A 19,137-nucleotide genomic window follows, 5' to 3' on the forward strand; every position below is an offset into this window, starting at 1 on the left:
ATGCGCCGAGCGCAGACGGCGAAACGGCGGCCAGAGATAAAAATAGAAACACGAATGACGGTGATAATAATGATGAAGATGAACGCGAGAAAAGAGAAAGGGACCGGAGTCGTGCAACGTGAAGCTCAAGCCCCAATGCGTCTCAAAGTCGAACAAATAGAAAACAAAGGTCCAGTGTGTGGTAGGGAGAAAGGGGACAAGAAGGAGAGCGGCAAGGGGCCCGAGGAGGAAAAAAGAGGGGCAAAAAGATGGACGAGAGGCCTGAAAGATTCCGAGCGACTGGCCAATCCCAACGAAGGGACGATCGCAGAGGTGTGGTATGATCCCTTGACGCGAACCTCTCTTGTTTCGTTTCAACCAATCGCGATATGGCGGTGATCAGGGCCCATTTCTCGGGGCCTCAATTGCGCTCTCGCAATAGTTCACCGCCTTGAGTAAAAAAAAATCCTCAGTACATGCTTCGGCTACATTGTTCAACATGAAAAATAGACTACGAATTGGACTAATCAATTTTTATAAATTTTTTGTCGCTGAAAATAAATCCGCAAATAAAATTATCCTTATTATGTTATATATTTTTTCAAATTGGACTTAAAGGTGCAAAAATGGCATTTTTTAAGTACTTTCGAGCTAAAATAGTAAATAATACAATAAAATAGTAAATAATAAAAAATATATGATAAAGCAATTTCACTTACAGATTTGTTTTCAATTAATGCGATCAATATCTATAAAAATCACTCGCGTATTAATGCTCTATATGCAAAATTTATAATTATAGATTTTAAAAAAGTAATACTCTGCTTATATAATTTATATAATCACTTGCACATAACCATTCGTTGATTATAAATTTATAATCAAAATTGTCAAATATAATTTGTTTAAGCATAAGAATATAAAAAAATTAACGCACTATTTGATGATAATTTAATTAAATTTGGTTTTAACGACAAATACGGTAATATTCAAATTTCACGAAGTGTGGCGTGAGTATTTATATTCTTTAAAAAGCGATCGCAAAACACGTTTCGTTTCCTTGGTGTGTCACCAATATCGAGACAAAAATCCGTTTCGCAGTTTCGAAAGCAACAACCCCTGCCATTCACTTTCTCTCGTTGTAAAAGGGGCCCTAATTTTGTTCCGCGTTGATCCCGCCCATATTCTCCCGTGTCTTCTCTTCCCTCGTTCATCGTTTTACATTATGCACTTTACGCGGTGCACCTGTACACTGTAGGCCCCCGAAAGCACACAATGCCACTTGTCCCGACGTGCTACCCTCACATGGCGTTAACAGACGACAATGGCACCCGAGGGTTATACCTGATTTTCCCTACTCCGCGCCAACGAATTGTGTGCGCTTTATTTAAAAAAAGGAAGAGGGAGAGAAAGAGAAGAATCACTTGTGTATCAGTGAATAGCTGTAAAGTTGCGTCTAATAAACAAACAAAAATTTTATTATAATAATATATAAAAAGTTAAACAATATTAAAGAGTTAAATCATTATTTTAGTATAAATATTATTTTATGTATTTTTTTTTATTTAAGACGTTTTTAACATCCATAATTATAATTATATTGTAATAAAATGCAAAACGATTAAAATTTATATAAATACAGATTAAATTATCAAACTTGAAATTTACTTGATTAACTTCTTTCTTTAATTTTTCTCTGTCTGTCTCTCTCTCTCTCTCTTGGTTAAGCTGATTTTTGTTAAGAAATTGATAAATGTAACAGTTAATAATTATTTATAAGAACTAATGTTTGCAGAGACTAATAGAAGATTATATAATATATGCATTGCATATCGAATTAAAAGAGAAAGGGAGAGAAAAGGAGAGAGAGAGAGAGAGAGAGAGAGAGAGAGAGAGAGAGAGAGAGAGAGAGAGAGAGAGAGAAACGTATTTTATTTAGCTTATATGCCTTATAAAATATACCTCGATGCTTTCGCCGAGACTCGACACCTCAGATGACATGATTTTTCTGTTACACGACTGCGGCGAAACATCACCGAAGGATTGGATTTCACCATCAAAAAGGAACATTGAAATTTCTCGCAAGAGAAACGATATGTATTATATCATGTTAAGACAAGCGAAAACTGCATTTATGGTTATTATTATAATTGAGGCAAGCATGTGTAATATTTATCATTTTATTATCGCAATTAAAATATAATATTCTCGGCATATACGGACATGTTAATTATATAAAGTAGCTACAAAGATGTATATATGCATATTGTAATGTTCTCAAAATCGAGTCATTAAAGATTAAAAAAAAACAAATCAATAAACAGATTGGCATTCAATAAATGACGTACAATTATACAGAGGATAATAATCAGTGAGAAATCTTTCTTCATATATTTTGGAAGAAAGATATCTTTAACAGATATTCGTTCATTCTCTGGACGATCCATCACGATTAGTCGGTCCAGCATTGAGTGTTTTTCCACTCTTCCACCGCTGTCCCGTGACACTCTTCGGATATCGACAAGTCGTGTTCGTCGAGGATCGTGTGCACGTAGGGTGTATCCTCTCTCGTAGCGGACCAAAAATATCTAAAAATAAATAAGCGTGCCTGGCCCCCTGCCCCGCACTCGCGGTGCACACGTGTGCCGTCGGTGGTGAGAGGGTCAAAGGCGGAGCGGGGAAAGGAGGGGAGGGGGGAGGGGTTTGGGGAGGCAAGACGAACAGAGGAAAGATGAGGCGAACGTGAGTCTCGGCGTGGGAATAAGCGGCAGGTGCGCGACGGCGCTACCGGGGAGCCACTTGTGGGGGCACAATTCCCCCTACGGGCCCCCTCGGTGGGCCCATTCTCTCCCTCCTCGTCCCTTCGAAGTAGAGCCCCTGTCCAGGATCCCGAGGTACGACGGCGGCCCCACTTCGCGCGCGAGCAGCAATGTATATAAAGTAATCAGAAAGTATTGCACGTGTAAAGTCGATCGGTCCCGATCGAGAGCGAGCCGGTCGATAACCCCGCGGGCCTGCTCACCAGGCCCAAAATGGTGAATCATAAACGCGGATGAAACGCCGGTGATAGGTGACGAGACAATAGCGATGGCGGCGGCGAAGGTTCTCTCTATATGTATATAACATAAACAGAAGTAAACAAGAAGAAGGTGGATGCTGAAAGATGCAGCAATGGTCCAGAATTTGCGAAAGATTTCACTCAGAATTGAAAATGTAATCGAGGGAGATAGACAAAAACAAAAAAGAATAAAATATAGTTCATGTGCATGAAATCGTTAATACAATATTTTCCACAATAATAATAAAAGACTAATTATTGTGTTAAATATAATGTTAAAAATAAAATTATTATAAAATAATATTAACCTATGTTATTTTATTTTGTTAATTGCTTATAGCAATATATAAAGAAAAAATTACATGTCTTTCCTATAATAATTAATCAAGAATTAATCACGGCCACTGTTCATGTTTGCTCACAGTTATAGGGAGATATTGTGTATAAGTAATGTCGTTTGATATAAATCCCGATCAACATGTCACCCTCAAATTTTCGTGCAGAATAATATAAAATAAGATAATAATGAAAAAATCCTTATGCAGCAATGCACAAACAGAGAGAGAAAGAGAAAAAAACTCATGTATCGCGTTGTCCGTTATGTCTTATGTTTGCTTATTCTTAAATGTCCACTTTACGCACAGGTGCGTATTCATTTCGCACTCTCGGTTCTCCCCTTCACCTTCTTCCTTCCCCGCGCCTCTTCACTCCCCTTACCAGCGACGCTCACAATAATACGATGTGAGCGCAAAATTCTCTTGATTTCTTTCGCAAACGTCTCTCGTACAAGGCACAAGGTACGACAACAGGGATGGACGAAAGGACGGGGCGAGGTCAAGGCCACCGAGAGGTACGGACACGGAGGGAGGGGCCGTTTAACAAGGGGGCATCAGGTGCGGGACGCGTTCTCGACTCTCAAGGTGGAATTTAATTGTTGGCGTAAATTTCTCGGCGAAGGACGTACCCATACGTTTCTGAATGTATGCTGAACCGTCAAGGTTGCCATCGTTAAGAATGAATCATTAAAAAAAATGTCGCTTGGAAAGTATATCGGAACAAATGACGATACACTCTTTCATGTCATTGGTGCGATAAAGATCGGTTGTTATTTGGTCTACACGTAACGAGGTTCGGCCCAGTGCACTTATTTACGCGAAACTGAAAAAATCGCGGATATTAAAAAATGGAAAAAAACACCACGAAAGCAATGAAAGTTCGACAGCATTGTCAATAAGTTGCCTGATAATTTGTAATATGTTACTTGTGATATATCTGATAATAAAACATATAACACAATTTTACTACATTTGGCGCCTTCAAAAAAAAACAAGTGGTGACTTAAAAAATGTTAATTGGTATTCATCTTTGACCAAGTTCAATTAAATGTAGCAAACAGTAATTAAAAATTTGAACAGAGTATTGAGAAAATTGTGCGATTTATTAAAATTCAACAGAAATTAAGATTCCTGCCAATTGCTGAAAACAATATAGTTAACAGAAAACTAGCGGTGACTGAAATGTCATAAAATTTGACTAATTGCTATGCAGGTAATAATATATATAAAAAATATAAATCAAGCACACTACGACTCGTAGGAGAAGGTCGTCGAAATTAATCTAATTTTAACAATATTGTGAGCATTACAATTTATCAAAGTTTAGATCACTTATCTTACTCTTTCTGCAATTTAACTACACATGTATCAAAAACAGCTATAATATCTCAATTTTTCTATAAAACAACAAAGTTTCCACTATGTCTAACGACTGTAATAAAGCATCATGATAGTACTATACAATTCTCAAGAAACTATATACAGTGGTTGATTTGTTAAATAAGGTGATGCAATTCTGAAAATTTTCCCTTATTTAATGACTTGCAACTAAAAAGAAACGAATTTTATAAAAAAATCAATTTTTTATCGAATATATAGAGTAGAATTAATAAGATTGATTTTCTGATTTAGGGAACATATGTAAATTTTAAATATTATGTAAATCTAAGAAACACACTTTTGCGTAAAGACGCAATATCACAAGAAAAATAAATTTTAAATTAATAAACTATAAAATAAAATATTTTACATTTATCTGAAGTGTCAGATAATTCAGAATACTTGCGTATACTTCAAAAAAGAAAAATAAATCAGGAATTAGAAATCAAGAAAATCTTCAACAGAAATTAAAAAGTACGATTATTTTTATACTTTTCTTCCATTAACACAATTTCTCTCTCTCTCTCAAAAATATTTCCTTGTAATAGTAAACCAATAAATATATGCGACTAATCATTTATTGATTTATTTGTTGTTTTAATTCCATTGTTCACGATTGCTTTAATACAACTACTAAATATATATAATGGATATGCGTCTATTACTTTTTTTAAATTTTGCATGTAGCACTTTGGGATTTCGCATTCGCGACTCGGTTTATTTTACGTTCTTACAAGCACATATTTCGTGCATCGACGCGAATCGATTCGACAATTTCATGCCACCGGGGTCCATCGAGATGGCTCATTCCGCTTGCAGTGGCATTAAGACCGGCCGACAAGCCATTTCGGCGGGCGACGTCAATAATCATCGCAATCGTTGCATCGCGGCGCGTAAATTTACTCCGCGTATCACGCGGGTTACACGGTACTCGTTAAAATTCACGAGGGGGACGATGTGGTGGCTTCGATAAACATCCGCCTGCGGTACATATAAACCATGATGCGAAGTAAGACAGATAAAAACGGGCGGTCAAGTCACAATTTCGTGCTCTGAAATCTGAAATGTAGATAGATGCACGGGTTGCGCAAGCTCGTTAATCGACTTAATGTGCTGCACTTCTTCGCGCCGAATTTCACGAATGCGAAAGCGGCGTGTCACGTGAAATACGCGTCATTGCACTTTAAGCGGGTGAGTTGTTACGTTATCCCCGCGACAGTAATCGATCGCGGATTTTACGCTGCAATAAACTTGATAATTTGCCTCCGCTGCATTCTCGCAGCATATTTTTTTATTTTGCATATACAATAAGAGAGTCATAAATTCGGGAGAGATTTGACGAGATTTTCTCATCTGCTGCACTAAGAAAAAAATGGTTAATTTCACTAAATTTTTCAATTTAATTCTATTTTATTAATTTAGTTTAGTTCGAGTATTTATATATTTAAGTTATATATTTAAGTTAAATATATAAATATTTGAATTAAAATTCAAGTATTTTATGTAGTTAGTTAAATCTTTGTAATATAGTCAAATCAATAACTTTTTTCACTGTGTGTTCGAGAAAAAACAGACTCACAAATGCAATTAAGTCTATGTTCATATTTAAAAGAACACTTTTAAAATAAAAGGCTAAAAATTTAACTAGATAAATATAATTTTGGATCATCAAAATAATTATATAAGATGTTGAAACAATTCTACAAAAAATTTTAGTCTGATAGTTTGAGCGTCCTATGTAATTATTTTGATGTTTAACAAAAAATTATTTGCTGAACTATATTTAACTAAATTTTTTAAAAATTACAGCAAAACCCACGCATCGTGAAACATTTTCTCTTGAAATTCTAATAAAATCGGAAATTGATTAAACTCTCTGATAAAGTCAATATCATCGATTTTCTTAAGTAGAATTATGTCTAGAGAAAGCAATAATTACGTGTACCATATACTTCATAGTTTGTAACGCAAAGACTTTTACAGCCTCGAAGTTTTAATTGATTCGCTATGAAAATCATATTTTCTACCTTATTAATAGGACGCCCCGCTGAGAGAAATACGTTAATGGCAACCTAATGCGACGGGATCATATATTTTTTCATATATAAATTATTTTTATATACTATTAAAAACTAAGTTACATACAAATGATTTATACACGTTAATAAATTATATGTGACATAGAAATCGTTAGAAAAATAATGAGCAATAAATTAATCTTGTCCATTGAAATTATACGCACTTTTTTCTACGCGTATTAAGATGATAAATAAGTGATATAAAAGTCTAAGACATTTGCAAACGCGTCATTCTGCAACAAGAATGAAATTTACGTTTGCCAGATCCATCCAGAAGAGCACAGATTTGTGAACCAATTCCCGCCTTTTCCGAAAACAATCGGCGCGAAGTCGAATATAAAGAAACTGATTGCGCGTTTAATTACTTTTTAATACGGCGACGCGGGGGAGATGCAAGAGAGAGAAAAAGAGAGAGAGAGAGAGAGAGAGAGAGAGAGAGGCAGAGGTAAAATCATCGCGACCAATCCCGCTTGGGCGTAGTGTAGTGGCGTTGCGCACGTCGACCAGGAACGGAGACTACCGAGGATCGCCGAGATGCACGTGGAGGCTGGGGAGCAAAGCGATCTCGTGGGAAAAAGGAGCAGGTGTGACTCGACCGACTCCGTGGAGAACCTCGGAACCTTTGCACGCACACGCATGAACGCGCGCGCGCGGACGCACGCACGCGTACGCGCGTGTAGAACACGTGGTCACGGCCGCGGTGGGCGTGCGTGAGGGAAGGCTCGAAGGGAAAGAGTGAGGGGGTTGACGATCGGGTAGAAAAGAAAAAGAACGCACGTCCGCTGGAAGGACGGGAAGGGCTTAAGACGGATAAAGACGGAGCGAGAAAGTATCTCTCGTAAAGAGGAAAGAGGTGGGCGGGGAATGGAGGGTAGATCGAGAAAGACCGTATGTGTTTTGTTTGAAGAAGAATGTATCTCGTATAAGGGATAAAAAAAAGCTGAGAGAGAAGGACAGTTTTATTTAAAGTAAAAGGAGATTGAAAGGGAACGTATGTTTCATTTCAAGAAGAACAAGTCCATGCATCGCACGGAGGTCGAAAAAGGGTGATTTCGTTTAAAAGAGGGTTGCGGCAAGACGGAGAGTGCGTTTTACGAGAGAGAGAGAGAGAAGTGGAAGGAAGAGAGAGATTAAATTTTGCGCGCGCAGAAGGGAAAGAAATCGCGAAAGAAGCGCAGGAAATGATGGCGAGCTTTATTGCTGGCTGGTCAAGATTGCAGATAGCAGGATCCCGGCGCGAAAGGATCAGGAATAAGCGAAATTATTATCGGTCATTATATGATCGGGGTTCGATGGATCCCGCTGAGCCGGCGCGATTTCACGCAGTTCCATAATTACCCTCGTTACAGATTAACCGTTGTATAGACTGTTAGCGCCGGAGTTGTAATTTCCCTCGAAATTACCCCAGCAAAATTATCCCCGCGCCTGCTCCGTTTTTACGACTGCCGAGAATTAATGCCGGATCTAATTTCGCGCCCCTCAATTAATTTCGAGCCCGAGGATCTCGACTCGATCGCCGACGTCGATGATTGGCGCGTGGCGTTCGTCTTGGAAACGGCAAAAAATCTCGAAATCAATTTTACGACGCGACAGACGGAAGAGACAAGACGAAAAAGAGACAAAAATTATGCGGGCAATATAAAAATAAATTGGAAGTGGTTTTGTAATTGCGATGATAACGGGGAAAGTTCAATGCAAGATCTTTTTTTTCGATAAATATTTCGTTAGCCTTTTATATACGTGATGAAATATGCCCTAAGGCCTGGCCTTTTGGGCACTGCCCAGCAGCCCCGGTTGTGTCGCATAAATCGAGACGTGTATGCTCCAGTTAAGAATTAAAACGTACTATGGGTAATTTAAACTCAACGATTCCGGGATGAAAGCAATATCAATGCTTTCAAATCATCCCGGGAAAGGTTAACGCGCGACCAGCTGCATTTCGATTTCCTTGAAATGCGCTCGATATATTCATTCGCGTGAGTTTAAATATATTCCCTTAATTCCGGTACCCCATAATTGTACGGGATCGACTGTAATACCACACCGTCGGAATTTAATGAAAATTTATTATCGACCCTTGCTTTATCGATGCAAAGTAGTTTTTTTCAGCCAGCTCTTTCAATGCCACTTGCAACAAATAAGCATCAACCTGCATACATAAATTTAATATGTTAAAATTTTAGTCTCATTCGACCATTGCAGCTTTACGCCCAGGATTCTATATATAATTATAATTATATATATGTACATTCAAATAAAATGCGATGAATTTAGAAAATAGAATACGTTTAGAATATAATTTTACTGCTAAAAAACTCGCTTATATATTTCTTTTCTTTTAGTAAAAGACTCTCTCTCTCTCTTTCTCGTTCTCTCTTTTTCAATAACTATCATAAAATATATTTATTACAATTTAAAAAAAATTTATATATTTAAAAAATTCATATTTCCTCGAAGAATATTACAAAATTGTATATCAAAGAGAAAAATAAAAATAAGAAAATCGAATTTTTATTTCGACTTAATATATATGTTTTATTAAATCACTAGAATTCAGAATACTTTTGAATAAATTTAATATTTATAATAAACTTATGAATATTTGAAATAAGTAATATTTACTTAATTCAAGCAATACAATTTACAGTATGTATTTTTCTGCGCGTACATAAAAATTTATTTTAAGTAAATATCAATACTTGTTTTAAGCAAATAATGAATGTGTGTGTATTGTGAAATTATTATCAAGAAAATATTCTTTGTAATAATAATCATCATTAGGAAAAAAAAACTAAACATTGAGTAATCGCTTTAACACGAGATATTTCTTTGTATATGAAAAACAACCAATAAATAAATTTAAAGAGAATACATGAAATTATATGTACGATTTTAACTGCAATTAAAACTAATCAGTCCTTAAATATATTCTAAAGTTCAGAGCGCTTGTTAAATGCTCTGTTGAACAGAAGACAACATGCAAAATACAAACGTATCTTCGCGTTTGTCGTACAAAAAATTTTTTTTTCCACACGTTTGCAAGAAACTCGTCTCATTAATAACGATTCAGAACGGGACCGTTTTGTAGGACACAGGTTACTTGCAAAATCAGGTAATGATACCTCATTGCAAAATCTCAAGGTTTAATCGCGTCGAGCGCAGATGCAAATTCGTACGGCCGATTAAATTTATGGGTCCGTATACGCTATTGAAACGTCGCGATATATCATACGCTGCTACGGCGCTCCTTCTATCCCGAGTACACGCAGAATTACAAATATAGCTACCGTCCGGGAAAATATGCAAGAATGCGGACGCCGTACGTGTCCTTCCCTACATTATAATATTCACACGATATTCGCACGGCGACTTAAAAAAGGACCAGGATCATCAGGATCACCGCCGTTCGCGGCGCGATCGCAACTTTAAATATTAATTAAGATCTGCTATAGGTAATCTTTATAATTTCGTTCAATTACGCTATCTGCAGCGCGATCAGAGGCGCAACCTTGCCAGGTGTCTTATCGAATTCATATTACAAGTAAAGGCCGTGGGTAATCTCCCTCTCTTCCTTTCCCGCAAAAAAAAAGGAAGAAAACGGGAAAGAAAAGAAATACAAGAGATATCACGCGCGCTGAAACGGCTTAATAGTATGTTACGCTCTCGCGGCTATTTATAGTGAAGCAACCGGTTAATGCAACCACGTGCAAGGGTTCTATCGAGAGAGAAAGAGAGAAAGGCGTGTACAACACGCGAGTGACAGCCGCGAACGCGCCTACACGCATAACCGGACGATTCTGCGTGGCGATGTGCGAGAATCGGTGAGTGCATGCACTCCGCGCGTCTATCGTGTCCCGGGAGAGCGCAAGTCCCTCTCGCGATCGCGCGTGAAAAAGAAAAGGAAAGGACGACTTCGCGTGCGCGCGATCACGCGTGTAGATAGAGGGGTTGCCGCGTTACCGTCCGGCGGACGCACGGCATGCAAATAAGATGCGTACGCGACGGTGGAAATCTTGCCAGGTAGGCCCGGCAAACAGATTTTGATGAAGGCTGTCACGGATGCCGGGGATCCGAGAATAAGGACACAGGTGTTCCGAGGCGTTTTGCCCGGCCACGTTCCCGTTTCCGAGGACATCGCCACGTCGAAATTACGGGGTTACTCGTTTGCTTTAAAAGTTTAAGAACAAAGATTTTTAAGCGACTTCACGCGCGAAATCGCCGAGCCCGCGCGCGGCTGTAAAGCCCGCGAACGGCGCTTATCTCGCGGCGAAAACTATCACCTCGAAACTCGAAAATGCTAAAATATGTACTAAATTTCGTCCGAGGAAGAGTAGCGGTGTATAAAATTTCAAGATATGTGCAACGTAACGACGATCCGCGCCATACCGTCGGGATATTTCCGTTCGCTCGTATCTCGAAACGCGCGTAAAGGGAGTTTCGGCCGCGACGTTATGCAAAAAAAAAAAAAAAAATCGAGTCTCGCGAAACCTCAGACGCGGACGGCCTGTGTGAAGTTAGCACCGCATCTTTCAAAATCGTAAGTTTTATTAAGAGTACTATTTGCACCCCAAAGAGTACTAGAGTTCCTGATAGGTATTAGCAAGAGTACCGCCGAAATACTTAGAGAAATTGCAATTTGAAAATATGAGGTGCTAACTTCCCGTGGCACCGCAACATGAAAAATATATTGTTTTAAAGATCCTATCTTAAAGTACTCGAAAAGTACTACAGTTCCTGATACATTTTAACAATAGTACCAACCGCCAAATATTATAAAAAAATTGTTGAAATTTGGAGATGGCACCGCAAAATGAAAAAAATATTGTTTTAATGATCCCATCTTAAAGTACTCAAAAAGTACTAGAGTTCCTGATACATTTTAACAATAGTACCAACCGCCAAATGTTTTAAAAAAATTATTGAAATTTGGGGATGGCACCGCAAAATTAAAAAATCATTCTTTTAATGATCCTATCTTAAAGTACTCAAAAAGTACTAGAGTTCCTGATATATTTTAATAATAGTACCAACTAATAAATACTGAAAAAAAAATTTTTTTAAGATTACAGCCTATCTTTCATAAAAGTGGCCGTAACTCCTTTGCCTTTAATTTCACAGCTTTGTGCCTTAATAACTTTCGAAAGTACTCGCTGGGGTGCCAAAAGTACTTCAATCAAAACCCGGAAATTGTAAAAAAATTTCACCTCTCTGGAGGACTAACTGTATCTAAAAGTGACCGTAACTCCTTTGCGTCAAGTTTCACAGCTTTGTGCCTTAATAACTTTCGAAAGTACTCGCTGGGGTGCCAAAAGTACTCCAATCAAAACCCGGAAATTGTAAAAAAATTTCACCTCTTTGGAGGACTGACTGTATCTAAAAGTGGCCGTAACTCCTTTGCGTCAAGTTTCACAGTTTTGTGCCTTAATAACTTTCAAAAGTACTCGCTGGGGTGCCAAAAGTACTTTAGTCAGAACCCGGAAATTGTGAAAAAATTGTATCTTTTTTGAGGACTTAACATAATTAAAAGTGACCGTAACTTTTTTGTTTTTGATTTTATAGCTTTGTACCTCAACCTTTAAAAGGCCGGCAAATTGTACGTTATATATCAATCTATTTTTTCCAAAAACTTGTATTTATGTATATATATATATAAATTTTTTTACAATTTCCAAGTTTTGATTGGAGTACTTTTGGCACCCCAGCGAGTACTTTCGAAAGTCATTAAGGCACAAAGCTGTGAAACTTGACGCAAAGGAGTTACGGTCACTTTTAGATACAGTCAGTCCTCCAGAGAGGTGAAATTTTTTTACAATTTCCGGGTTTTGATTAGAGTACTTTTGGCACCCCAGCGAGTACTTTCAAAAGTTATTAAGGCACAAAGCTGTGAAACTTGACGCAAAAAAGTTACGGCCACTTTTAGATACAGTCAGTCCCTTAAAGAGATAAAATTTTTTTACAATTTCCGGGTTTTGATTAAAGTACTTTTGGCACCCCAGCGAGTACTTTCGAAAGTCATTAAGGCACAAAGCTGTGAAACTTGACGCAAAGGAGTTACGGTCACTTTTAGATACAGTCAGTCCTCCAGAGAGGTGCAATTTTTTTACAATTTCCGGGTTTTGATTGGAGTACTTTTGGCACCCCAGCGAGTACTTTCAAAAGTTATTAAGGCACAAAGCTGTGAAACTTGACGCAAAAAAGTTACGGCCACTTTTAGATACAGTCAGTCCCTTAAAGAGATAAAATTTTTTTACAATTTCCGGGTTTTGATTGGAGTACTTTTGGCACCCCAGCGAGTACTTTCGAAAGTCATTAAGGCACAAAGCTGTGAAACTTGACGCAAAGGAGTTACGGTCACTTTTAGATACAGTCAGTCCTCCAGAGAGGTGAAATTTTTTTACAATTTCCAAGTTTTGATTGGAGTACTTTTGGCACCCCAGCGAGTACTTTCGAAAGTCATTAAGGCACAAAGCTGTGAAACTTGACGCAAAGGAGTTACGGTCACTTTTAGATACAGTCAGTCCTCCAGAGAGGTGAAATTTTTTTACAATTTCCGGGTTTTGATTAGAGTACTTTTGGCACCCCAGCGAGTACTTTCAAAAGTTATTAAGGCACAAAGCTGTGAAACTTGACGCAAAAAAGTTACGGCCACTTTTAGATACAGTCAGTCCCTTAAAGAGATAAAATTTTTTTACAATTTCCGGGTTTTGATTGGAGTACTTTTGGCACCCCAGCGAGTACTTTCGAAAGTCATTAAGGCACAAAGCTGTGAAACTTGACGCAAAGGAGTTACGGTCACTTTTAGATACAGTCAGTCCTCCAGAGAGGTGAAATTTTTTTACAATTTCCGGGTTTTGATTGGAGTACTTTTGGCACCCCAGCGAGTACTTTCAAAAGTTATTAAGGCACAAAGCTGTGAAACTTGACGCAAAAAAGTTACGGCCACTTTTAGATACAGTCAGTCCCTTAAAGAGATAAAATTTTTTTACAATTTCCGGGTTTTGATTAGAGTACTTTTGGCACCCCAGCGAGTACTTTCGAAAGTTATTAAGGCACAAAGCTGTGAAATTAAAGGCAAAGGAGTTACGGCCACTTTTATGAAAGATAGGCTGTAATCTTAAAAAATTTTTTTTTTCAGTATTTATTAGTTGGTACTATTATTAAAATATATTAGGAACTCTAGTACTTTTCGAGTACTTTAAGATAGGATCATTAAAAGAATGATTTTTTAATTTTGCGGTGCCATCCTCAAATTTCAATAATTTTTTAAAAACATTTGGCGGTTGGTACTATTGTTAAAATGTATCAGGAACTCTAGTACTTTTTGAGTACTTTAAGATGGGATCATTAAAACAATATTTTTTTCATTTTGCGGTGCCATCTCCAAATTTCAATAATTTTTTTATAATATTTGGCGGTTGGTACTATTGTTAAAATGTATCAGGAACTGTAGTACTTTTCGAGTACTTTAAGATAGGATCTTTAAAACAATATATTTTTCATGTTGCGGTGCCACGGGAAGTTAGCACCTCATATTTTCAAATTGCAATTTCTCTAAATATTTCGGCGGTACTCTTGCTAATACCTATCAGGAACTCTAGTACTCTTTGGGGTGCAAATAGTACTCTTGATAAAACTTACAATTTTGAAAGATGCGGTGCTAACTTCACACAGACACGCGGACGTGTACCCCTTTATCCGCACGCTCCTTAATGCAACAACCATTGAACTGTTAACGGCGTCGCATTGCACACGCACGCATCGCAAATCCGCAGATGTCAACGCATTTACAAGCGACGGGACGCCAGTTCGTGACGGCCAGATGCCGGGCCGTGTACTCGCACTGATAAACGCCGTCGGATCCACCGGTGTTACACCCGCTCGCCTGGTACGGCATATCCGTGATTCGTTTATATGCATGTGAAATGCGTCACCCTCCTCGAAGAAAAATTAACGCCGACTCCGCCGGCGCACCTGTAGTGTGTGTATCTCCGTTCTTACATCGAGTTCTTGGCGTTCGGCGAAAGCGATTCGAAAACGATCAAATGCGAATATCTGATATTGCCGTTTATCCTCTGTCAATATCGAAACGGACTTTATCAGTTTCTCGTTTTGTCGCCAGCACTCGTTTCGCCGTGATGATAAAAATAGCATTTTATTGCAATACTTCTACAGAATACTCGCAATTTCTTTGCCGGAGAAGAAGAGAATGCAGAAATCGTTTCGCGCGTTCCTTCGATTCTTTGTCTGAATATTTTACGACAACTACCATTTCTTGTATCATTGGATTTTCGAAACTCTGTAAATTTTGCATAAATAACGTTAAAGAAAAAAATTAGATACACTTCTAATCAGTCGAATAAGCGGATAATGTAAGATATATGAGCCAAATAAGATTCAGTATTAATTGTAGATAAAGTTTTGCCACTTAAAAACATACAGTCTACGCCTAGATTGTATACTTGGAAGATGTCATAGGAAGTATGTCAAAAGGGATTGATACATTAGAAACAATGTCTACTTAGTGTAACAAAAACTTATTACTGTATAAATCGTTTTTATATAAATTCGTTACAAAATCATTAATTTTATACCTTACATTATACTTACATTTTATAGTTTACTATAATATATTGTAACATTATTCAATTTCCTACCTATACATATCAATTTTTTGGAATAAGTATATATTTTTAGAAACAGCGTTAAATAAAGCTTATTTATATTGTGACCACTATTGTGACTATTGTTAATTGTTTGTGTAAAATTCACCAGAGGATAATAATTATTACTGCTTTTCGATTTTATTCGGCTCCCTTATAGTGCTATAATAAAATGTAGGTTTTTGTAAAAAATAACGAATTATAAGAAAGAAAAACGTGTTTCTCCGAATAAATTAAAATTTATATGCTATATACACACACACACACACACACACACACACACACACACACTTAATTGAATAAAGAAAGAAATTAAAATTTAATTTCTTAATAATTTTTGCGTTAATATTTTTTTAATTAAAAAAGGTTACAATGTGTCGTATTCAAAAAATACGCGCTTATAAAAATGTTAACGCGCTAATACTATTATAAGCGAGATCTGAATACAGGCCAATATCTCACATCGAGAGAGATAACGGATCCACTAAATAAGTCCAATTATACCTTAACGAGGAAACGCTCACTATCACTGTATACAAAGACCATTACTCAGTGCACTTATCAAGAGTCCATATTTTTAATTAATCCTATACATGCATTTCTTTTTGAGTTTCTCTCCATTATGGAAATCAACTCGGAAGTCGCAGCGAGAGTGTGCTTTTCGTGAACATTAAATAACATCACGAAATAGCAGCACGCAGGGACATTCGTGATACACGCATATTGCTTGCGAGCATTCCCTTTTTCTCTTTGCAAGAGAAATCTTCGCCTTCAATACGGTAAGGTATGTTCACTCGTTGGCACATCTGCTGCACACAACGATGTTCTCTAATGACATAAAATATATCTTCCAAATGAAAGTTTAATTATATCTATAGGAACAGCTTCTTTTCGCAATTTCACTTCTAAATTTCTCGGCAATAGTTGTGTTAACATTAAATTAAAAGTTAAATTAAAAGTTAATTTTGTAGAAAACATTATTTATGTCAAATTAGAATTTTGTAATTTTTTAAAAATTAAAAATTAGAATTTAAATTAAAAAATAAATTATTTGACATAAACTAAATTAAGATACAAGTATTAACTTTGTTATTTAATTTTAATCTTTTTAACTAATTAGCATTCAACCCTTGAAATGAATTAGTTGTACAACTGTTGCAGATAACGTACACGCATTACATAGAATGATATATCAATGTTATTGCTCTCATTCGCGTAATTTGAAAAATTAATACATTGGAAATAACCAACAACTATGGTGGACCTTTATGTCTACTTTGATCCCGTCTATCTTCCCATGAAGACTTTTATACCAGATATGGGACACCCTGTATAAAAGATAATCTTTATCTCTTATTAGGCTTACATGTATATTCAAGATAAGTACAAATCACATATTTTTAAATAAAATGTGTGCAGTAAGAAAACCAATTTTAGCATCGTAGAGAACCGATGACTTCAATAGATACGACTATTAAATTATTTCGAAATATTTAATGTGTACAGTAAAAAAACCAATATTATTCGGATAATTCAGACAAGCACAACACTAAATTAATTACTCAGAGATAACTAGTGCGTAGTTTCACTTTATTCTAATATATATTTGACAATACGTGTTGCCATATCCGTAGCTTCAAATCGACTCACGCTTTTCGCAGAGAGGTTTGTTTGCGCAGTACAATTGGACATGTTGCAATTGCCCACCGTGCTATTAGACACAAAACATTGCGCACCGTTCGATTGGACACAAGTCTTTTGTGCGCAGTTCGTTTGGACACCGTTATATTGCACACCGTTCAATTGAACACCGTTGCTTTTGGACACATATTATGAACTTATTTAAATAAATAAACGTGTTACACTGGACACGGTTTTTTCGCGCACCGTTCAATCGCGCACGGTTTTTTCGCACACCGTCCTTTGCGCACAGTTCAATCAAGCGCATCTTGAATATTCGTACATTATGACTGTTGATACATTTAGACTGGATTTTCAATTGTACTGTGCGCAAATGAAGGTCTCTCCTTTTCGCATACGAATTTTGTCTCAAACCCTTGTCAGCAACGACGGCGCCGATAGTCAGTACTACTATGTAAGATCAATCGGTCGATAATCCGAACACTCTTTTTCTCTTTATTTTACATTTGACTATTCTTTACCTCTTCTTTGAGTTTAAATATTAATATTAGTAATATTAGTTATTTAATTATATCTCTTGTCCTGCTTCCCTTTTTCTCTTTTTCGTTTTTAACATAAATTATAATTGCACATTAAATGTAAAATACTGTGGAAAAATATATATAAATTTAATATCGTTGTGCTACTCACTATACTAAAGAATCAACTCAATTCATGGCGATTTTATTAATATTAACAAAACTGAAATTAAAATAAAACTGTTAATATTAAAAACAACTGACATTATAATACAATACTAATATAACATAAAAACATAACGAAGTGACTGCAACCAAATTACCTTTACTCCTATTTTTTCTAACTTCTGCGATGTAAATCCTCACATGGCTTAAATATCGTAATTACCCTAAACATGAAATGTATTATGACATATCTGTAAATAATTCCGAAATCTTGATTAAATCGAACTAACGTTATCGATTTTGTTGATTACATGGACTAGACATCGTTATAAAGCCAGCAAACTGTTCATTGAGTCAGTCAACTACAATAAAAGTGAAAACTAATACATCATGCTGGACAATCTTACACTCATCATAGTTATCTTTATGGTGATAGTGCTTCTCTGGATGCTTTTTTGGGTATATGCCAGATTAGTACAAGTAAAAACGATATATTTTAGTACTATTTAATAGCACCAAAATTAATATAATATAATATGTATTTATTATAATTTGCACATTGAAAAAAATGTGATATTTGCAACTATAATTTCATAGTAAAATAATTATAGTCAAAAATATCAATTTTATAGTAATCATTACTATAATATTACTAATAATTATATGCTTATAGTAAATACTTATAATTAATTGTTTTATAGTACAGCTCACTATATCAAAATTTTTATTTTGATAAATTATGACAATTATATAATTAGTTTTATAGACGTTCTTATAATATTATAATTATAATATTATAAGAACGTTAATATAGTTTAAACAAACTATAATTTCTTGTCAAATAATCATAAAAATATAATTGGTTCCAAAAATGACTATAAATTGTAGTGATATTACCGCAACATTTTTTTTGTGTAATATAATATTAATATTAACTTAAAATGTTAATTTAATTTACAATTTTTGTTGAATTTTTATTACTTGTAGATATCTACTTTCAATGTTACTCTACAATATTTTTATTTTACTTGTATTACATAAATATTACTTTCAATAATATTTGAGTCTCGAAGTCGAATAAAATCGTCTTGGGACTTGTAACATTTTCGACCGGCCTGAGTTAATCACTCCGGGAGCGATTAATGACGTCATAAGACCAATCACAGCCATCCTTCTAAAGAAAGAAATAACTGTGATTGGCCAGTTCTAGAGAAAAAGGACCTGAGACGGCGTAACCCAGCACCGGTCAGAAACGCCATTATTAAATCCCTGTAATTATATGTTATATATGTATTATATTTATAAAATTTTAATATTGATCAC

At 36.1% G+C, this 19,137-nt stretch overlaps 2 protein-coding genes across 5 annotated transcripts in view; one reads left to right on the forward strand and one right to left on the reverse strand.

Moving 5' to 3' along the window:
- Positions 1-19,137, reverse strand: part of LOC105834028 (tubulin polyglutamylase TTLL4) — a 201,703-nt gene that overhangs the window by 67,432 nt on the left and 115,134 nt on the right. The gene's annotated exons all lie outside the window — the stretch shown is intronic.
- The window catches only part of LOC114254323 (probable cytochrome P450 6g2), a 19,970-nt gene continuing 833 nt past the window's right edge, over positions 1-19,137 (forward strand). Inside the window, exons 1-2 of the mRNA XM_036283026.1 lie at positions 1-317; positions 18,981-19,085. Of these exons, the coding sequence (XP_036138919.1) occupies positions 1-317; positions 18,981-19,085 (422 nt within the window). The remainder of the gene's footprint in view (positions 318-18,980; positions 19,086-19,137) is intronic.

This window comes from Monomorium pharaonis, chromosome 2, assembly GCF_013373865.1.
Source record: "Monomorium pharaonis isolate MP-MQ-018 chromosome 2, ASM1337386v2, whole genome shotgun sequence".
Taxonomy (NCBI): Eukaryota; Metazoa; Arthropoda; class Insecta; order Hymenoptera; family Formicidae; genus Monomorium; species Monomorium pharaonis.